A 23,224-nucleotide genomic window follows, 5' to 3' on the forward strand; every position below is an offset into this window, starting at 1 on the left:
TTGTAATTTTTTAAAAATTCTATTTTAAAATGCTTTTAAAAAACGAATTATAATCATTTTAAAGCATTTCAAATCATTTAGTATTTTTTTTTACTTGCACTGTTCATTCTTTTAGTAATTTTAGTAAGCTGTCTTTTATTTATGTAATTTGCTTTAAAGAAATTGCCCTCTATTTTTAAATTATTTTATATGTGGTACTTTTAATTATGCGAGGCACATTGAGTTGCCTTTTGTAACAAATGTGCTATAAATAAAGCTGCCTTGCCTTGCCTAGCTATATATAAAAAAAAAAAAAATCTGCTAACCCCTACATGAAAACATAAATAGTGAGCTACAATTAAATACAGCAAAAATGAGGAATCGTAATGATAAAACTGTGTTGGCATTGATTGGTAGAAGTTAAGAAATGTTCCACATATCCTGGTTTAAGCCTGGTACTTTGTACTTAACATCACAACTGTATATCACTGGAAGTCAGTGTATTGCCAAACAAATTTAAAAGGTGAGTCTTAAGCCTCCGCTTCAAAACATAAAAAAGAATAAAATAATGATTTGATCATTAATAATCTTTAATTATACAAATAGTGAGCAATCTATGGCATAGGTCCCGTTTCAGCGGCAGCAGCAGCATAACCAGAATTTGTGTGTAATTTGGAACACAATGTGGTGTGTCACTTATTTACGCAATCACAGTAGTAAAGTCATAATTACAGTAAATATTTGTATGAAAAACACTTCTAGGCCACAAAATAGACAAAAATGAAAAGCAACGATAACTGAGCGAGCCTTTTTTTGCCATGTGACAACATATTTTTACACTGCGAATGTTACATGTCTGTACTGTTGTAAACCAAGAACACCCTGTATTGAATATTTACCATCAGGTCAATTTTTCTTACATTTTGCTTTGTTTTACTCTGCTGTCTGCCGCCAGGTCGGGATTGCAAATGAGAATCTGTTCTCAATTGCCTTACCTCTATAAAGGTGAAACAAATACAGTTAAAAAAAAAAGTCAGCATATGAAGCAAAACTCATTCATCTTAGACTGGACTGCTGCTGAAGGATACTAACCCTTATAAATAAGTGAGAAATTGAAATGAATGGACCGCATCACATCAGTATAATTTTTTAATATTTTATTTGAAGCAGAAACATAATCATCCAACTGAACCACAAGCAGTGCAATTGGTTATTTTAGACATAATACCCAATAAACTTTATTCAGACATAAATTGAGTTAGAGCTTTTTGGCCACAATAATTTCTTTCAATCAAATGTGCGGATATGTTACTATAAAAACAATGTTGATGAAATGTTAACATAATTATAATGGGGTGGGCATTCATCTTAAATAACAATTACAATTCATTGACAACTAATTGTTCTTTAAAAAAAAAAAAATCTTTATTTGAATATATTATTGACATACATTAGAATAATGTTGCCCAGAACAGGTGTGCCATAGCAGAGTTTTTTGGGGGATATATAGTAACCGAACTTCCCATAGGTGATTTGATGTTGTGCTTCTTTAGACAGTATCTATGCTGGCTATCGCCAAGTACTGCACTCTTTCCATCCATTTTCTTTAGTGATCTGGAGCTGACTTTGAGCAAGAAGTGGGGTACACGCCGATAAATGTAGGGCACATATAGACAAACAACTATTCACATTCACATGGACAATTTTGGAACGTGGGAGGAAGCCAGAGCACGTAGAGAAAACCCACGCAAGCACAGAGAGAACATACAAATGCCATCCATGAAGTATGAAGATGAGATTTGAACCGGTTGTACACGGTGTTGCCCTTGTGACAGTTAATTTCATTTTGTCTCAATTCTTTTCATTTCAATTTTAAACAATTCAACGATTGAAATCCCTTGCATATATGACGATTGGCAGATGTGAATTTCACAGGAATTAATAAATTAGCAATCTACTTGGAATTGTGGATTAACATCTGCATTCAAGAGTGAAAAACAAGTACTGTAGTATTAAAATATGACATATCATGATTGTGTCCATGCTGTGTGTCTATAAGTGGACAAAAATAAAAAAAGATGTCGAGAATGTGGGAGGGTGTACAACAACGACAGATGCAATCTTGTTCCTCCTTCCCCTGCAGCTGTTGGCTTCCGTCTTGTTCACTCTCAGCTGCTCACATCAACACACGACAAGAAGGAAAAGTTAAGCACGGACACAGTTGGCGCAAACAAGCTGGACTGTTTCCTGTAAAGAGCACTAACCTTGAGGCTCAGAGAGTGGACTTGTTAGACCTCTGTGGTCTTGGAGTCTGCGGAAGCCGCCTAGAAGGAAAAAAACAAAATGTTTTTTGAGCGAAAAAGAAATATTGATAAACTGGCACTCTTAAACAGCTGGGGGCCAGGGGGGTAAGGCATCCGTTACTGAAAATCTGATCCCCAATACTACTTCATTTTCTCCTTTAGAGAGAACGCCGCCAACAGAGAAATAGACACACTATTCTACACTATACACTCACATTCCCAACTGTGGAAAATTTTGAGTCGTCAATAAACCTAAGCATGCATGCTTTTGAAATGTGGGAGCAAGCCGGAGTACCTGAAAAGCCAGATAACATTTTAACTTCACGCAGGAAGGCCGGAGCAAACATTCGAACCCTGAATGTCAAAACTGTGAGGCAGATGTGTTAACCACCACTCTACTCCACTATGCTTCGCCAACATCCATTCATGGATCCATTTTCCGTACTGGTTATCCTCACTCGGGTCGCGGGCGTGCTGGCGCCGATCTGAACTAACTCTGAGCGAGAGGCAGGCTACACCTCAAACTGGTCGCCGGCCAATTGCAGGGCACATATAGACAAACAATCATTCACCATAAATCTTTTTGGAATGTGGGAGGAAACCGGAGTAGCTGTAGAAAACCCAGACAGGCACATATAGAGCATGCAAACTCCACACAGGCGAGGCCAGGATTTGAACCTGGTCCTCAGAACTGTGAGGCAGATTTTCTAAGCAGTCATCCTCATGCCTCTCTGTAGAAAAACGTCTGGAACTCAGGAATGTTAGGACGAGTATAATTAATATTTCACGTTTACTGAGGCACCATTGAGCCAATATTACGTCCCAAATACTAGAAAAAGTTGGTTTGGTAAAATACGGCACCTTTAATAATGGAAATAGCACTCTCTAAATTGTACTTCATAAAAACATATAGGAATAACAGAAATAAATAGAATGTAAAGAATTATACAGCTTGTGCGTCATGATAATTTATTGCTGCTTCTTCTAGTGTGACTTGGCCACCGGGAGGTAGTATAATACAGATGCAAAGGAAGAAGACTCACAACTGCTGTAAGTGACTCAGTAACTGCTATAAAGTTAATTGTTTTTTTGGAATGGGATTCATTTACAGCCCTGGAGTTTTATGCCTCAGACCAGCTCGCTTTTTTTCCCACAATGAAGATTTATAATGTTACCCTCATTAGTGTATCAATCTAAAATGGCTTAGGCTACCATTCCCTCCAACATCGATATCCGTATTGTATTTGATCAAAATTCTAAATTACAACTGAATGCGCTTACAAGATCACAATCAGTTTTTATTTGAACAAGTATCAGAACATAATAGTTCAAATGTACAGTGCCTAACAAATTTATTAGTCATATCTATATATTTGGGGCGACGTGGTGCAGAGGTGTGTAAGTGTACCCTCTGCAACCAGAGGGTTGCCAATTCGTATGCCCGTCAAAGCGCATGTCGTCGTTGTGCCCCTGGGCAAGACATTTAACTAACCCACATTGTCCATGAATGAATGTGGTTGGATGTTTGGTGGTGGTCAAAGGGGCTGTAGGCACAGAATGGCAGCCACGCTTCCATCAGATTGGCTCAGGGCAGCTGGGGCTACACAAGTAGCTCACCACTAACAGGGTGTGACTGTGGAGTGAATGAATAATGCAATTGTAAAGCTTCTTTGATCCCTTGAAATAGAAGTCGAATGCATTATTATTATTATTATTAAACAGTATGCGACACAGAGACCACCCAGCAACATGAAGTCCTTTACTGCGGACTCTTTAATTTTTAGTCAGCTCTCCGTATTTTACCATTTTGAACAGGAATGAGTGATTTCAAACTGAATTCACCAAAATATGAGCCATTTTACTGGGCTTCTCGGTGTGGCAAAAGCCAGAAATTAACCAACCATATCATTCAACCACTAAAACTATTTTTTTCTGTTCACAAATGTGAGTCAATAGCTATAATTTGACATATTAATCCAGAAATATTTGTGTACTTTATCCCCTCTGTGATTCTCAGAGTCGTACGCAAGAGTCCCTGAATTAAATACTAATAAAATTCACATTTAAATCATGATACAGTTAAACATTATAATAAAATGTTTTAGTTTTTACTTTTCAAATGCAGTTGAGTTGTATTCAACTTCTAAGTACAGTACTATACATTTGCATTTAATGTTTAAGAAATGTTTCTTTTGAGACATTCATTGGAGTATGACTTTATTTAACATTTCTTTTTAATACATTTAAATGTAATCATTTAACATTTTGTATTTCCTATATTCAAGCACAGTGTTAATGTTTGAACTGTGCCTGATGTTGCAGTGGCTTACAATATTTAATAAAGGTATAGTTTTAGGAATAAAACCTCTGCCTCATTTTTGTTGAACACAGACCCATTATGTTACATATTTTTTAAAGTGGTACTTACTGTAAAAAGTTTGAGAACCATTGCTTAGTTGAATGACTGATATTGCTATTTATGTGTCTGTAATAGTACAATATGTCTGTATAGTTATAAACCTTTACATTTGCCACTTGCAATTTTATAATAATATATAATAAATATAATAATAATGACATTAGGTCACGATTACTTCATTATTTTCAGTAAAGCTCAATCAATGTGCATTGTGGGATTACATGATGTAAACCAGGGATGAGTTTACGTTTATGGGGGAAATGGGTGCAGATGAAAAATCAAATCAAATCAAATAAACCTGGGTAGAAGTGGTGTGGGTCACTGATGGTGTAGTGATGCACTCGCCTGACTTTGGTGTGGGTAGCGTGGGGTCAGTTCCCACTCAGTGACGGTGTGAATGTGAGTGCAAATGGTTGTCTGTGTCTATGTGTGCCCTGCGACTGGCTGGCGACCAGTTCAGGGTGTAGTCCGCCTTTCGCCAGCAGTCAGCTGGGATATGCTACAGTGCCCCCTGCGACCCTAACCAGGATAAGCGGTGTTGAAAATGGACGGATGGATGGAGAAGTGGTGTGCAGTATCTTCGTGTTTTAAAAGATCCTCCTTCTTAAGGACCTTTGATGAATTCCCCCACGTGAAAGCGTTTGATTATATCCTCCTTTTTCACACGATTAAAAGAAAACAAATACTGTTCTCCTGATCGTGTCAAACCCAAGGCAGAGCAAACCATTCAGATTAAATTTGACAATGTTTATCCGAATCAAAGGGTTGTTTCACCGCGTCATCATAATCCTAAAAAAGTGGCCGTTTTGCACGGCTCAGGGGCAGAAAGGTAGTTGTTGGTGCATAAACCCATACAATAGTCACCTGTTCTTCCATTCTAGTTTTAGCAAAGGTGCTAAAGTGTTAACTCTCGCACCACGGCGCCACTGGCATATATACAGTAAATAATGGGTCATTAGATTGAGAGGCGTTGTTGTGATTATACTGTTACCAATCATATGCATCACCGGGCGCGTAGAGAATTGTAGGATTATTTGATTTGCATAAGGACATTTCTGCCAAAAGTCCTCCTTGGACTGGGCCCATGATTGAGAGGGGCGGGCGGTGGGCGGGCTGGAAAAACTTGATACTCAGTAAATTATCCCGTCGCCAGTGTGGAAAATGAGGGAAATATTCACCTCACCACATCCCGTTTCAGCGTGCCATTGGCAATGTGGCGAATGGGGAGCGGGCACGCTGATTCCTGCAATGTACAAGCGGCCCAGCAGCCCATAAAGCAGCCCGGCCCACCGGGAATTCTTCCATTGCTCCAGATTAGCCACTCGGGGCCTGGGGTCAAGTCGGGTCACTCGTATCTCGAGGCACTACTGTATTTTGATGGAAATTTTAAACGTTTTTAAAAGTGAAAAGCAATGTATCCTCCCCCAAAATCTAAAAAGAAGGCTACATTTGATGGAGCCTGTAAATTGGGACAGTCTTGGGCCTTAAGTGCAGCCCAAGGGAACAGTTTCTTATTTGGAACACAGCTTGTATGGCCTTGAAAGTGTGTGAAGCAAAAGTCAAACCTTGTCCATCTCCTCAGAGTTGAACCCTGAAACGTCCCTGTTCTCCATTCCATTGGCCTTGGGAGCGTCGTGGCTGTGGCCCATGCCGTCGATGTGCAGTGGACCGTCGTCTCCTGCGGTCAGCTGGAGCTCCAAACTCTCGGAGTCGCACGAATTGTTCAGCTCACAGCTGCTCTCGCTCGGTGGAGTGTCTACTTGTTTCTCTTCTGGATGTGCTGGACTCTTTGCTTCAGACTCCTCTTCTACCTTCAAACCCTTCCTCTCATCCCCCGGATTGGTGACTTCTTTTTCTGACACGGGCTTGCTCTCAGCTTCCACAGCATCCTCTTGCACACAAAGATCGTGCATCTCGATGCGGCTCGACCCCCTCGACTCAAAAGTGGCGTTCTCCGGAGGAGGCGACAGCGGGGAGACTGCGACGGCGCTGCTCTCTCTGGACAGAGTGCTGTGGCGAGGTTTGTCCGGGGACCTGAAACTAAATCTTTGGCCACTTTTTGGGCTGTAGCTCCTGTGGAACTCAGAGAAGCTGGCCTTCCAAGCCTTGGGGGAAATCAGGGTTCGTCTCCTCAGGGATCCATACCTGGAACAAAGAACAAGATATCAGTCAAAATGCAGCTATGGAAGTTGCTAACTCTGCCTTGGGGACAGTGCAAGACAACAATTTATTCTGTTGTTTGTATTTAATTCTTTCTTATATGTATTTTAGATGACAGGGCATTTAATTGGACAGTGAAGTGGTTCACTCACCTGACTACCATGTGAGCAGTGTGGATGTGATTGTGAATGGTTGTCGGAGTAATGTCCAATATTGTATTGGTTGGTTCCTCAAACTTTACAATCAAAGCTAGTAATTGCAGCCATCTGACGTGTGATATTTTCTTGCATATGCCACACAAATCTCAAAAGCGCAAACCTTTGCATTCCCTTGACAGAAAACACTTTGTCTGGATGCTGGGCCTGCAGTTCCTTCACCACATTGTGCAGATCCACATTGAGCTACAAGAGAGGATGTTTGGTTTCAAAATAATGTTTTCTTTTTTTGATATCGTTTGTCTGTGATAACAAAGCGTACCGTTCTCATTTCCTTATAGAAGATGTCCCGTAAACTTGATATCGCAGAGAAGACGGTCACGTAGCATCCAATGCGGCTACGATAGAAAAAGGAAATTAACATGAAGTGCCAAAAAAGACTGGTATGGTGAGATGAATATGAAAATAAATAAAAAGACCTTTCATGCAGGACAGGGAGTTCCTCTTTCAGCTCATTATTGATTCCTTCATAGACACATTTGGCACCATTCATCTCTTCTTCTGCCTGGAATTGTGAAAAGTGGTTTGTTTTGTTTTTTAGAAGCTTGTACAACTTAAATGTTGAGTATTTAATGATGACCTTGCTAATTTTGATGTCATCTCTCTTCTTGGCCATCTGCAGACCCTCCAGGTGGTGACGGGTCGAGTCATAGTCCACCAGTTTCCTCCCCCTCTTGGCCACTTTCTCCTAAAAAGCAACATGTAACTAACCACCCACTGGCCACTTCATTAGTTAAACCTGCACAATTTAACATGTATGATAATGTCTGTGTGTGTCAATACATGAAAAAAAGACTTAGAGTCCCCTCCAAAAGCAAGGTAACAGCAAGGTCAATTGCTTTGATTTTGTTGTATACGGAAGATGACCCAAAACACACTGCCAACACAACAAAGGGCTTCATTCAGGGGGAAAAGTGGAAGGTCTTTGACTGGCCAAGTCAATCACTGGACCTTAACCCAATAGAGCATGCATTTTACCTCCTGAAGAGGAGACTGAAGGGAGAAACAACTGAAATAGGCTGCAGTAAAGGACTGGGAAAGCATTTCAAATGAAGAATGCAACAGTCTGGCAAAGTCAATGGGTCGCAGGCTTGAGGCAGTTATTGCAAGTTAGGGTTATGCCACAAAATATGAAATGTTATTCACTTCAAGTTAATTTAATCATGTCTGTTCCAATACATTTGCTCACTTAAAATGAGCTCACTTAAAATGTGCTCTGTCTTGAGTTGTTTAACACATCTGGATGTAAATACAGTGAAATGAAAGCTGGAATTCTAAACTTTTGTTTAATGTCTTCAGTATACAACAAAAAACAAAGGAATTGACTTTGCCGTTCCAATATTTTTGGAGGGGACTGTAGTTAAAGGACTAAAGCTGGAATAACAATACAATAAATTTGTAATATTACATTAATCGTATTTACAGGAATAAATATTAAATATTAAAAAATACATTAGTCACTTTATGGGATTTTTTTTTTAGGAGAATAAAATATTAGTATTAGTAGTGGAATGTGATTTGTTTTGTTCCCTTTTGTTTTCTTCTTTGTTTTGTTGTATCTTTTGTGTAATGTTGTTCATAAAATTTAATTGGAAAATAAATGTGATTATAGGGGGATCATAAAGTAATCTTGTGACTGTCGGTGTACAGTGAACTGAATATCTCTCTAAAGGTGACATCAAAATGTATGTTGAAGCTTTTGTATTGGAGCTCATTATATTTTGCAGGTTTTGTATAATATTGAGTGGCTTGAGTCAACCTACCCTGACATCGTGGAACTGGCCCGCATAGGACTCCATGGTGCGAACAGCTTGGTCCAACAGCTTCACCTCGTAGTCATTCCAGAGGAGGTCCTCCCCCTTAAAGAGAAATATGATTTTTATATATATATATATTTATATATATATAGGCCATTTCCCTCAAATATTGTTCACAAATCTGTGTTAGTGAGCATTTCTCCTTTAGAGAAAATCCGTCCCACCTCACAGGTGTGGCATATCAAGATGCTGATTAGACAGCATGATTGTTGCACAGGTGTGTCTTAGGCTGGCCACAATTAAAGGCCACTCTGAAATGTGAATTTTATCACACAGCACAATGCCACAGATGACGCAAGTTCTATATATATATATATATATATATATATATATATATATATATATATATATATATATATATATATATATATATATACACACACACACACACACACACACACAGTATGTTAAGTGGAGAAGTCTGGGCTTGTGCAAAAAGAAAAAAAAACATCTACTGTCATGAACGGAACAGAGGATAGGACCCAAAAATGCACAACTCCAAAACAAATGGACAATTTCCAAAAAGAGAGGTTTAATAGACGGGCATAGGTCAGTACACAGGCAGGCAATCCAAGAAAGGCAACAGTATCAAAAAACATGAGGCAAAGAGGCAAGGTCGATAATCGGAACAGGGTCAAGTCTTACTGTGAGTCTGTGACGTGGAAACAAGGAATGCTGGAACGCGACGACAAGGTACAACGAACTGGCAACGAGAGGGAATGAGACACGAGGTTAAATACAAGGGGTAATAAGGGTGGACGAGCCACAGGTGGTGAAGATGCTCACAGGAGCAGGTGTGTGTGTGAAACGGGGGGGGGAAAACAAAACCCGGAACACACACACACATATGACAGTACCCCCCCCCCCAACCCCCCACTTAACGGCCGGCCCCAGACGGCCCTGGGGCCCCTGGATGCGCAACGTGGAAGTCCCGAATGAGCAAATCATCCATGATAAACGCAGACGGTACCCATGAACGTTCCTCAGGCTCATAGGCCTCCCAGTCCACCAGATATTGAAACCCCCTGCCCCTCCGACGAGATGACAACAGCCGCTTCATAGAGAAGACAGGGCCCCCATCCACAAACCGGGGGGGAGGAGGGGGCCTGGAAGGCGGGACCAGAGGGGACTCCCGGGCTAGCTTGAGTAGGCTGACGTGAAAAGTAGGGTGGACCCGCATCGACCTTGGGAGCCTCAGCTTCACGGTGACAGGGTTGATGATTTTTGTGATGGGGAAGGGCCCAACGAACCTGGGAGCGAGCTTCTTGGACTCCACCCGGAGTGGAATATGTTTGGTCGAGAGCCAAACTCGCTGACCCACTTTGTAGTTCGGGGCCAGTGTCCTCCGACGGTCAGCAGCGGCTTTGTAGGACCGTCCCTGGCGCAGCAGCATCTGGCGGGCTCGCTCCCAGGTCCTCCTGCAGCGTCTCACCAAGGTTAATGCCGCTGGAACTGTGGATTCTGGGGCTATGGCATGAAACAGAGATGGTTGGTAACCATGCACAACGTGAAAAAGCGATAGACCAGTGGATGCAGAGGGGAGGGAATTGTGGGAGAATTCTACCCAAACCAGTTTCTGAGACCAGGATCGTGTGAAGCGAGACATCGGAGCGCCGTCTCCAGGTCCTGGTTCAGCCTCTCGGTTTGGCCGTTGGTTTCAGGATGAAACCCAGATGACAGACTGACGGTAGCACCTATGAGATTGCAAAACTCCTTCCAAAGTTGCGAAATGAATTGGGGACCCCTATCAGACACCACATTCTTGGGGAAACCATGGAACTTAAAAACCTGATTAATCATTAGCTCGGCAGTGTCTTTAGCTGAGGGGAGTTTTGGAAGTGCAATGAGTGTGCCATCTTAGAGAACCTGTCAACAACTGTAAGAATGGTGGTATTGCCTTTAGAGGCCGGTAATCCTGTCACAAAGTCTACGGAAATGTCTGACCAAGGACGTTGTGGTATTGGCAGGGGTCGCAACTCCCCAGAAGGACGTTGATGAGAGGGCTTGTTAGCAGCAGATACCTGGCAAGCATTGACGTAATCGATAACATCCCTCCTAACATTAGGCCACCAAAAGCGCTGTTCGACCACTGATTGCGTCTTGGCAATGCCAGGGTGACATACAGTTCGGTTCGTGTGAGCCCAGTGGATGACTTTTCCCCTTAAGGTCGGAACCACATAAAGCCTGTTCTCAGGGCAATCTTCAGGGCTAGGAGTGTCTTTCAGAGCCCCTTTAACCGCAGTTTCAATGTCCCAAACAAAAGCGGAAATGAAACATGATTTAGGCAAAATAGTCTTAGGGTCGGACAAAGAATTCTCTTCGGAGAAAATGCGTGACAAAGCATCTGGCTTACCATTTTTAGAACCAGGTCGGTAGGATAACGTAAAATTAAATCTAGTGAAGAACAGAGCCCATCTAGCCTGCCTCGCATTTAATCTTTTAGCAGTTTTAATATATTCAAGGTTCTTGTGATCTCTCCATACTAAAAACGGAGTCTGTGCCCCCTCTAGCCAGTGCCTCCACTCCATCAAAGCCACCTTGACTGCCAACAGTTCACGGTCACCAATGTCATAATTTTTCTCAGCTGGGGTAAATTTTTTGGAGAGAAAAGCACAAGGATGTAATTAATCATCCTTGAGAGATTTCTGGGAGAGCACTGGTCCTATTCCGGCATCAGACGCATCAACTTCTACCACAAACTGCTGTTTGAGATCTGGCAAAGTAAGGATGGGAGCGGAGGTAAAGCTCGACTTAAGTTTTTGAAAAGCTGCCTGACAAAGCGGGTTCCATACAAAAGGTTTGTGTGGCGAGGTAAGATCATGCAAAGGAGAGGCTATAGAACTGAAATTTCTGATGAATTTTCTGTAGAAGTTTGCGAAACCTAAGAACCTTTGTACATCTTTGCGTGACGTGGGAGTAGGCCAATTAATAACTGCATCGACCTTGCAAGGGTCCATCTTGACTTCACCTTGAGCCAGGACGAAACCCAGAAAAGAAACGGACGCCTTGTGGAACTCACATTTCTCAGCCTTGACATAGAGTTGATTCTGCAGTAACTGCTGCAAAACAGAGCGGACATGAATAATGTGAGCCTCCTCATCCGGGGAGAATATCAAAATGTCATCTAAATAAACAAAAACAAACATTCAACATGTCACGCAGGACATCGTTGACAAGGTTCTGGAAAACAGTTGGAGCGTTAGTAAGCCAAAAAGGCATTACCAAATATTCATAATGTCCCGTTGGTGTGTTGAATGCTGTTTTCCATTCATCCCCCTCCCTTATCCTGACTAGATGATATGCATTTCTTAAGTCCAGTTTGGTGAAAATCTTGGCTCCCTCCAGGAACTCAAAGGCGGTGGAGATGAGAGGAAGAGGGTACCTGTTTTTTACCGTGATCTCGTTGAGACCCCGGTAATCGATACAGGGTCGCAGGGTCTTGTCTTTTTTGTCCAAAAAGAAAAATCCTGCTCCCGCAGGGGATGAAGATGGGCGAATGATCCCGGCTGCCAGTGATTCTTCCACATACTCCTTCATGGCCTTGTGTTCCGGCCCTGAAAGAGAGAACAACCTCCCTCGTGGGGGTGTGGTTCCAGGCAGCAAGTCAACAGCACAGTCATAAGGTCTGTGGGGTGGAAGGGATTTGGCCTTGGACTTGGAAAAAACGTCTTTAATATCCTGATAACAGGTGGGCACTTGAGATAAATCAGGCTCCCCAGATGGGGTCTGTGGATTGTCCTTAGAAACATGACCCTGAACATCACATGGCGGCTTGAAACAGTTCCGTGCGCAATTGCTGCCCCATGACATAACCTGCCCAGAGGACCAGTCAATGTGGGGGTTATGTAATTTCAACCATGGGTTCCCCAAGATAAGGTCATGATTCATGGCGTCAAAAACATGAAAACTAATGCGTTCCGAGTGAGAATCAGGGAATGTCAATGTGAGTGTTTGGGTGCGGTGAGTGATCTTGCCCATAAAACTGCCGTCTGCAGCATAGGTGTTGCGGTGGCGTTTTATTCCAAAGGTTCTAAGGTGCATACGTCTAACAAGGATGGAGTTGAGTAAGTTTGCATCAGAACCAGAGTCAATTAATACAGGTGTATGAATTTCTTGATCAGGAGAGCATAGTGTCACTTTAGGAAGAACCCGTGTAGGGTCTTCCTTAATGAAATTCAGACTCACCTCTCCCGTGCCCTGGCTACCGGCACCTTCGACGTGACAGTTGCTCACGGAATGACCCAACTGACCGGAGTAGAAGCACCGCCCTTCCCTCAGCCGGCGTTGACGTTCCTCAGGGGAGAGACGGAACCTGCCCAGTTGCATGGGTTCATCCGTGGGGACGCTAGCCAGTGGGTTGAGACCGAAACCAGGGGATCTGCCTTGGTTTGGCTGGTCACCGAGGCTCGTCCTCCAAGTGCGCATTGACGCAGCCCTCTGCCGATCTCCATCTAGCTCGCGATCCAAAAGCCTTGTCGATTTTTACGGCGAGAGCAATGAGAGTGTCCAAGTCGGTTGGCAGGTCTAGCGGGACTAAATGATCCTTGACGGCGGGGGATAGTCCTTGAAAAAAGGCATCGAGTAGCGCCCGATTATTCCAATGACTCTCAGCTGCTAGAATGCGAAACTCAATCGCGTAATCTGACACCCTGCGCTTGCCTTGTTGTAAGGTGACAAGGGAGCGAGCTGCCTCACGATCAGGAGTGGAAAATTGAAAAATTTGCTCCATAGTCTTTACGAAAAAAGCCCATGAATGACACGCGGCGGAATTGCGGCTCCATTCAGCAGTAGCCCACGGCTTCGCACGACCAGTCAGGTGGGAAATGACGAATGCGATTTTTGCCCGCTCAGTGGGGAAGGCAGCTGCCTGCAGCTCAAAGTGGAGTTCGCACTGCGTGATGAACGGCTTAATGTTCCCAGAATTTCCAGAGAACCTCTCCGGTCGAGAGAGCTGTGGGCAGACAGCAGCGGAGGTGGCAGGTGGCTGCATGGTGACTACTTCACATGGAAATACCGTGGCGGTATTGGGTGTGGTGCCAACTGGTTCCTTCTCTTGAAAAAATTTCATAAGAAGTTCAAACTGCGAGGCCACCTGTCTCATCATATTGTCCTGATGCCTTGACAGTCCCTCTAGATGAAGGTGGAGGGCAGCAATCTGCTCATCCTGCTTTGTGAGGCGTTGACCCTGCGCTTGAAGGGCTTTGCGCACCCGGTCTGAGTCTGCTGGGTCCATGTTATGGCCAGTTCGTTCTGTCATGAACGGAACAGAGGATAGGACCCAAAAATGCACGACTCCAAAACAAATGGACAGTTTCCAAAAAGAGCGGTTTAATAGACGGGCATAGGTCGGTACACAGGGTCGATAATCGGAACAGGGTCAAGTCTTACTGTGAGTCTGTGACGTGGAAACAAGGAATGCTGGAACGCGACGACAAGGTACAACGAACTGGCAACGAGAGGGAATGAGACATGAGGTTAAATACAAGGGGTAATTAGGGTGAACGAGGCACAGGTGGTGAAGATGCTCACAGGAGCAGGTGTGTGTGAAACAGGGGGGAAGACAAAACCCGGAACACACACACACACACACACACACGACAGTCTACTATATTTTCATAAACTGTAACTATTTAGGGTGAGGTATTTGTTTGAGAGCAGGCCTTTGTTTTTGCAAATAATCCATCCATCTGTCTGTCCGTCCAGCTGTCCATCCATTCATCCATCCAGCCATCCATCCGTTCATCCATCCATCCATCCAACCATCCATTTTTTATATTGTGACCTCATTAGGATTGCAGGTTAGCTGGCGCCTATCCCCACTAACTTTGAGCGGGATAGAACCTGGACTGGTTGCCACTCAATCAAAGGCCACATATAGACAAACAACCAGTCACACTCATATTCTCACCAATGGCCAATTTAGAGCTTTCAATTAACCTAAGATGGATGTTTTTGGAATGTGGTACCCAGAGAAAACCCACAAGATCACACCGAGATCCAAACTCCGAACCTCCCAACTGTGAAGTAGACGCGCTAAACATTGTTGCCCACAGAATAAACTGAAAAGAAAAATGTATGTAATCACACTTTTCTATTTTCTGCACTGTGGGTAAATTTTCCCAAGAGCTTTATTTCTTTGCTCACTGCTAACAGTGGTGGACATGATGTATTGAGTGATGTCAGCACATTAGAACATTAAGGTAAGGGCATGATGGACATTGATTGGCCTGCTGGATACAATGTGGAATGTGGAATGAGAAGAGCAAGTTTGTGTGACTTCAACCCTACAGTATCACCTCAAAAGCAAAACATGTTACAGCCAGCACGAACACTCGAGCTAATGTGCTAACAGTTGAGCAAGGCGAATTTCAGGTATGACCTCAACTATGGCTCCGATGTCTTCTTGTCCCACCCAGTCGCTTTCGTAAACATCGAACAAAGACTGCGAAAGACGTCTTGAGGCTTCTCGCATATCTGGAGGGAGAAGATGTGGCACAGTGAGACACACACACAAGCAAAATCTGCCGTACTGCTTCAATAAGACACAAATGGACTCACCTCTGACTGCTTCTACGTAGTTCCTTAGGTCTTTGTATATTTTGTTGCTATCAGTCTGCCAACAGAGTACACAAGAAGTAAGAATAAATGTCAAATAGTGTGTCCTCCCTCGCTTGTTTTACATCCAAAATTAATCCATCAATTCACAGGATGACCAATCATTACCTGTTGATCAGAGAACAGTTGTACATAATGTTCAAATTGATCATCCCTGGTCTCTTCTGACTTCCCAAACTTCTGCAGTACCTGCAAGAAAAAAAAATTACAAAAAAACAGCAAGCAATATTTATCATGTTTTAATGTTGTCATATGCGATGCGTACCTTTTCTTTGCCTCTGCTCAGCTGTCTTTGTACTTTTTTGGCAAAGTCTCCGGTGCTGCCTTTCGGGCTTGTTTGAGCAGCCATTGTTCGTCTTGTCTGAGTAGGATATAATAATAATAATATAATTATAATAATAATAATAATAGTCATTTATTTTACTTATACATGAGGCTGTATGTCTGGCACTTAAATCTAATTTGGAAAGGTTAGAATTACAATAATAGGCTGGCACAGTAGCGTGGTGGTTAACATTTCTCTCTTACAGGGAGGAGATGCGGGTTCAAATCTCAATTGGAATCTCTCTGTGTGGAGTTGGCATGTTGCCCCCGTCCTTGCATGGTGCATTAGCTTCCCCCCACATTCCAAAAACATATATGTTCCATCAATCAACTTCATCATTCAGTTCATTGAAGATGGTAAATTGTCCATAAGTGCGTGTGCGAATGGTTGTTGGTCTATATGTGCGCTTGTGACCCGTCGACAGTGTATCATTTCTGCCTGATTCCCAAAGTCAGCTGCTCTAGGCTCCATTACCCCAATGTGTACAAGGTTTAGAAAACGGATAGATGCATGCTAAATCATCATCATCATCATGAGCCGGCCACATCCTTTTATGTGGCCAGCTAGAGAAAATTGTGTCTACTTCATGATTCATGCTCTGTACGATAATTGAAAATTGTCTTCACTTTTTCTTCAACATTGAGATATTTCAAGCATTATTTTTCCTTACGAGTTCCCTTTTTAAAACAAGCTGAACAATAGTTAACCAAACTATTTTCATTGACTTCAGATTTCAAAATTAGTTAGCCCTCAATTTGTTGTTTTTATGTATTAATGATGAGGCAACTATACACTTACAGTATATGGGTTCACAGTCCTTATGGCCCTCTAACGGAAACCATAACTAAAATTTGGCCCGCGACAAGAATGAGTTTGACACCCTAGATTTAGAGCCTTCAACGACCCTACCATTCATGTTTTTGGAACATGGAAGCCAAAAAAAATTACAAAAGGAAAGGGGGAACATGCAAACTCCACACAGAAGGCCGGAGCCGAGATTTGAGCACCTACCCTCAGAACTGCGAAGTATCTACTGTGTTGCTGGGTTTATAATGAAAAAACAATGTTTTGAATTGTAAAGAGACTATGTGGAAATCCTGCATAGTTCAGTTTTCAAAAAGGAAAGAAAGAAAGTGCCCTAAATGTATCCCACAATGCATCTTGAAAAGTAGTGTGCAAGAATTCACACATCCCATGATGCATTGCAACTATAGAGAAAAAAGATTTTTTTGATTCAGTTTCGGCGGGCGACTGGTTAGAGCGTCTGCCTCACAGTTCTGAGGACCGGTGTTCAATCCCCGGCCCCGCCTGTGTTTGCATGTTCTCTGCGTGGGTTTTCTCCAGGCACTGCGGTTTCCTCCCACATCCCAAAAACATGCATGGTAGGTTAATTGAAGACTCTAAATTGCCATTAGGTGTGAATGTGAGTGCAAATGGTTGTTTGTTTGTATGTGCCCTGCGATTGGCTGGCAACCAGTTCAGGGTGTACCCCGCCTCCTGCCCGATGATAGCTGGGATAGGCTCCAGCACTGCCGCGACCCTTGTGAGGATAAGTGGCTCAGAAATGGATGGATGGATGGATTAGGGTAGGGGTATTTATTTTTTTTGGCAGCATGAGTACATGGCGCGACAAGATCTTTAGTACATAGAGCAGCAACTGCTGTCACCCTCAGACCCGCATTTTCCTATTGTTGCAAAGTTGCAACCCCCTTTCAGAGAAGTTACCAACAATAAAGAATTGCTTTTGCCTACAAATAGCCTCTGAAAACATATGTACAATATATTATATTCTAAAATTCTGTTTCAAATGACTTTGCTGAATCACCAGAGGCATATTGACGTTCACCAGCCAAAGGCTGAGCTGCATTGTATTCGTTTGCAGAGTAAACTAGTGACTAGAGAACAAGCAAGTAACATTTCTTGCCATTTTCCTCCTATGTTCCATGCGGGAACTTAGTTCTCCTCTCTACTGTACCGAAAAAAATCACAATAGGACTACAATAGCTGTCTGCGATCCAGTTTTGGGTCCTGACCCACCAGGTGAGAATCACTTAAAGCAGTGAAAATTGCACATGGACGTAAAGTTTTTTGTTTGTAAACATTTTTTATAAACAATATTATTTAAAACGATATGCTGTTAGAAGTGTTCAGTATCATCACCATGGCATACAGTCATTTTTGTTGTTGTTGCCAAAAGTGACTCCCATCCATCCATTTTCCGTTGCTATTATTCTCAATAGGGTCGCGGGCGTGCTGGCGCCTATCTCAGCTGACTTTTTGCCTAAAACATCGCCTCATGCGGCTCAAATGACTACATTACCCACAAGCCCTTGCATTCAAGCCGCGCCCCATCGCAACATGGCGGCTGTGAATTTATGACGGTAACATTTATGGTTCTTTTCTTTTTTTTTCTGAGGAGGAGTGGTCTCGTGACATGACAAAGTCTCCAGCTCTCGAGCTGGTGGCCGACCTGGGTGACCTGATCATGGGGAGCACGGTAGCCAAATGTGCCGTCGCCGACCTCGGCATCCAGTGGACAGGCTGGGTGCTGGCGGCTGTGTTCAAAACCGAAAAGTTCTACGACTTGGCAGGTAAAACAAACAAACAAACAAACAAACAAACGTAGGTCCACTTTTTCTTTTTCTCGGTCCATGCACAAACTTGTTATATAGAATGAGCCGTTTTCAGATGGACTCGATTCATTTATTAAAGGGCGATCTTAATGCGATATCTGTTTGTTTCTGGATTCTGTAAACATTGTTGCAAATCTGCCTGCTAACCGCATTACACAAGCTGTTGTGAAACAACTTGTTCAATGGCTTGTCACTTAAACGACTATGAAAAAAATATATTTTAAAATTCTAATAATAATAAAAATAATAATAAGACAATTTGTGTGAGTGGACAAATTGTCGAAAATAGTTTTTTTTTTAAATCATGTTTTTTTTGCACAACTTCAGCAACGAAGAAACCATTTTCTTTGCTCTTTTTAATTAATTTCGGGAAAATGTGAATGCATAAAAAAGATACAGGTTTGTCTAATCTCTTTAGCTATTCTCATTCGGTAATTCGGGACCTAGGACAGATAGTAAAAAAAAAAAGACAGGATGGCCTCTGTTTACGGCAGTTCGAGGTTACGAACGCCGCATAATGAATTAGTTTGAATACGTGCTCACGCGGCACAGAAAAAGAGGCACACTCAGTTACCGCCGTACTCAGTTTTTTATCGGAGTGAAATGTTCATACAAATATTTACTGTGATTATAACTTCACGACTGCGAAGTGTAAGTTTCTGATAGATGAATGCACATTCTAATACTGACATACAAATTTGGTTAAGTTACGTTGCCGCCATAAGAGCGGAACTTCGCATGAAGTGCATCGCAAGTTAAACTTTTATTTTGCACAGGTAAGTGTCAGGAGCGTCATTACTTGTGGTGTAACATCTCTGTACCATGACGAGTTCCCTCACAAGAGCATCGGGTAAGGGAGTTTCCGAAAAAGAAAAGATCAATGCCAAGATCAAGTGGAAAAACTTGTGGCCATATTTTTGTACAATTTGGATATTTAATTTGAGCATATTTGAAAGGCACTTTGAACATGAGGAGTAAGCATGTTTACAAATATATGATATACATGTTTTCAGAGGCTATTGTTCTGAATTTCAAAAAATATGTATTGTGACTTAGTGACAATAGGAAAATGAGGGTCCCGGGGTAAGTTGAGAACCGCTGCTTTAGTCCATTGTTACGAATCAATCACTTGGCTTACCTTTCAATGTGGTTGTCCGATTTCCCCTTGACACGTCAGTGTCACCCGTTCCCGTCTGTCCCTTGCTGCTTCTCCACTGTCCTTCTGGGCCAATTCACCCTTGAACCTTGGAACCAATTACGCACCGTATCCTGGGTAAAAGATTTATGAAAACACGCCTTACTTGGCAATGAGCCATCCAATGTGCGCCTCTCTGGCTTTGTCTTTTTCAGGATCTGGCACATTTATACTGCTTGCCCACCTGAGTCGTCTGTGGGGAGGGGCCGCCTTCCTTCGTCAGAATGTTCAGACTGGGCTGGTGACGGCGTGGGGGCTCAGGTATGATCCCTTGGTCACGGAGGGTCAGTTTTTCACCTGGGGGGGCCATAATGAATTTAGGACAATGTGCTGATGCAACAATCATCCATCCATTTTGTTCTTCTGAGGGGGTGGCAGGTTGGTGGTTTTAATCACTGACACCTCACTATTACTCCCAACACGAGGAAATTGGAGTTTCAGCAAGGCCGCTGAGGGCAGCGGAGAAACCCTAAAGTCGGGTTAATGAATAATGCCTGGGTTAATGCGACTGGTAGTTAACAACGCTTTTTCCCGCAGGCTGGGTACGTTCCTCTTCATGCGGATCTTGAAGGACGGCCAGGATCGAAGGTTTAACAATGTCCGAGACAGCCCAGGGACGTTCTTTGTGTATTGGACTATTCAAGGTATTTTACGCCGCTTGGGTGGCCTCCATTGGGTTTTACAAATATAACCTCAAACATTATACACCTACTTTTTTTTTTAATTTTTTTTAGACGATCTGAAATGGGGCAGAGGCATTTCAATGCAGACATGAGGGCTGCCATCTTATTGATATGCAATGCATTGTGGGCTCATGACATTTAAGGAGTCACATGTAAACACACAGGACTTGCTGGAGTTATAAAAAGTGGTCAAACAGCACACACACACACACATTTTTTCATATCACCTAGAACCGGAATGCATGGGAATGCCGTGCCACTGAGGTCGTACACTTCCAAGTGCTTGATTTGTTTTTTTCCATTTGTATGACAGTTAAGAATGTTACTTCAAGCGATGCCTGAACAGTTGATAAAAATGTCATGATGTACAACACAATAAGCACCATAACATATAGTGTGAAAACTACGGACATGTCTAATAAACAAAAATAGGAATTTGCTAATTTGAATATTGCCCAGCTATATCATCCATCCATTTTCCGTACCACTTATCCTAGGGTCATGCTGGAGCCTATCCCAGCTGACTCTGGGCGAGAGGCGGGGTACGCCCTGAACTGGGTTGCCAGCCAATCGCAGGCCACATAGACAAACAACTATTTGTACTCACATTCACACCTACAGGATATTTAGTCTGCAATTAACCTACCATGCATGATTTTGGGATGTGGGGGGAAACCGGAGTACCCGGAAAAAACGCACGCAGAACATGCAAACTCTGCACAGGCGAGGCTGGATTTGAACCCAGGTCCACAGAACTGTGAGGGGGGGTGTGCTAACCAGCTGTCCACCGTGCTGCCATGTTTAGTAATTTTCCTTTCTTGTGTGATTAATAGTTGAGTTGTATTATACCATCAAAAGGGGATCTTGATTTGTAAAATTTGTTTCATATTGATCAAATTAATTTTATATCACCTTTACATGTTTTATTGTTCCTTAGCTCTTAGTGCAGTATTTTTGTGTCCTTGAATGTGGACAACCCATTAAAGTAACTATTGTAAAAATCTGTAATATAGCGGGGCTGTGAACAATCAACTGAAATATTGCAGGCAAACACTTTGTCCTCGTTAATGTTAAATCTTTAAAACAATTGTTTGAAATATGCTTTTTTTTTATATATATATATATTTTTTTGCCAGCTGTGTGGGTGTTTGTGACACTGCTGCCCACCCTCATGCTCAATAGTGAAAAGTGCAACACTCCTCTGGGAACAAGGGACTACATTGGCTGGACACTGTGGGGCGTTGGCTTTGCCACCGAGGCCATCGCCGACCAGCAGAAATGGATTTTCAAACGCGACACAGATAATGTTGTAAGTAAACCACCTAAATGCAGTCATGAACTAGCATCAGCCCTGTGTTCAACAACATTAAGTGTTCCCTGCCCCCAGGGTAAGTTCATCCAGAGCGGACTGTGGGCCTACAGCAGACACCCTAACTATTTTGGAGAGATACTGCAGTGGTCGGGTCTGTGGCTCTCAGCTTCATCAGTGATGCAAGGTCCTCAGTACCTGAGTGTCGTGTCGCCGCTATTTGTCTGGTTCTTGCTGCGCCACATCAGCGGCATTCCCATCCTGGAAAGGCAGGCCTTGAAAAAGTGGGGGTCGGATCCAGGCTTCCAGGACTACCTCAAGAACACTCCTGTACTGTGGCCATGGCCAAAGTTTTGACTTTCCTGTATGATGATACACTTTTATGCAAACCAGTTTACTAAAAAACATTTTTACCATGCTTAATGTCATCTTTTGCCAACTGCTTATCTCTGCTTCGTTGTCAAGATTATTGAAAAATCTGTTAAATTGTTCATGGAAAGTCTACAAAGTAAAGCACGACATGCACAAAAGGACATGAAGGCATGACAAACCTTGAATAATTTTTCTAGATTCCTCCCCCCCCCCCACCCCCCCATTCAGGGTGGCCCCAATAGTTTTGAAAAGACTAATTGTAGAATGTTCCTGTTGTGAGATTTAGCTAATAAGTAATATCAAAAACATTTGATTTGAATCACAACACCCAAACTAAATAAACGTATCTACATGTGTGTAAATACAGCAGCTGAAATGAGTATTTAACAGATCACCATTTTTCACATATATTTCCAAAGGTGCTATTGAACATGAACATTTCACCAGATGTTGGCAACAACCTAAGTAAGCCATACATACAAAGAAAATAGAACAAATACGATCAGAAATTAAGGTGTGTAATGTGAAATCACATGGAAAAAGTATTAAAACACACCAACTGGTATTTAATACTTTGTACAAAAGCCTTTGTCTGCAATGACAGGTTCAAGAGACAGCCTCACACCATGTTCCCACCTCCAAACTTCACTGTTGGTAGGGTATTTTTCGGGTAATGTGAAGTGCCATTTCTCCTCCAAACGTGGTGTGCATTATGGCATCCAGTTAAATTTTGCTCTCATCCGACCAGACTATATTTTCCCAGTATTTAACTGGCTTGTCCAAATGTTGCTCAGCAAACTTTAAATGAGCTCTGACATGTTTTTTTCCCCCCACCAATCTGGTCTTGCATGGTGAGTGTGCTTACAGGCTATGGCGCCAGAGTGCATTACTCACTGTTTTCCTTGTGACAAAAGTACCTGCTTATTGCAGGTCTATTTGAAGCTCTCCAGAGGTGGTCCTTGGCTCTTGGACAACTCTTTTGATTATTCTTTGCACTCCTCTGTCAGAAATCTTACAACGAGCACCTGATGGAGGCACATTTATGGTGGTATGATTGGCTTTCCACTTACATATTATGGCACCAACCGTGCTCACTGTAATGTTCAGAAGCGTTAATGAGCGCCTGTAACCAATGCCATTGTTATTTTTTTTGCAGCAATTAGTTGGCGATGGTCTTGAGACAGCTCTCTGCTCTTACC

At 42.6% G+C, this 23,224-nt stretch overlaps 2 protein-coding genes across 2 annotated transcripts; one reads left to right on the forward strand and one right to left on the reverse strand.

The window, feature by feature from the left end:
- Positions 1–1,121: 1,121 nt before the first annotated feature.
- On the reverse strand, positions 1,122–19,803 carry bin2a (bridging integrator 2a). The gene is made up of 13 exons (XM_061789957.1): positions 19,605–19,803; positions 15,774–15,869; positions 15,617–15,697; positions 15,452–15,506; positions 15,273–15,367; positions 8,840–8,935; positions 7,657–7,764; positions 7,496–7,581; positions 7,339–7,414; positions 7,180–7,262; positions 6,267–6,846; positions 2,244–2,303; positions 1,122–2,151 (listed from the first exon to the last, which is right to left on the reverse strand). Exons 2-12 carry the CDS (start codon positions 15,855–15,857, stop codon positions 2,268–2,270), a joined length of 1,380 nt encoding a protein of 459 aa, XP_061645941.1. The 5' UTR covers positions 15,858–15,869; positions 19,605–19,803; the 3' UTR covers positions 1,122–2,151; positions 2,244–2,267.
- si:ch211-210c8.6 (uncharacterized) lies at positions 18,185–22,071 on the forward strand. The gene is made up of 5 exons (XM_061789970.1): positions 18,185–18,424; positions 19,817–19,922; positions 20,199–20,305; positions 21,481–21,653; positions 21,732–22,071. The coding sequence occupies exons 1-5, from the start codon at positions 18,268–18,270 to the stop codon at positions 22,008–22,010; spliced, it is 822 nt and encodes a 273-aa protein (XP_061645954.1). The 5' UTR covers positions 18,185–18,267; the 3' UTR covers positions 22,011–22,071.
- Positions 22,072–23,224: the final 1,153 nt, after the last annotated feature.

The sequence above is a fragment of the Phyllopteryx taeniolatus genome, chromosome 1 (genome assembly GCF_024500385.1).
Source record: "Phyllopteryx taeniolatus isolate TA_2022b chromosome 1, UOR_Ptae_1.2, whole genome shotgun sequence".
Classification (NCBI taxonomy): Eukaryota; Metazoa; Chordata; class Actinopteri; order Syngnathiformes; family Syngnathidae; genus Phyllopteryx; species Phyllopteryx taeniolatus.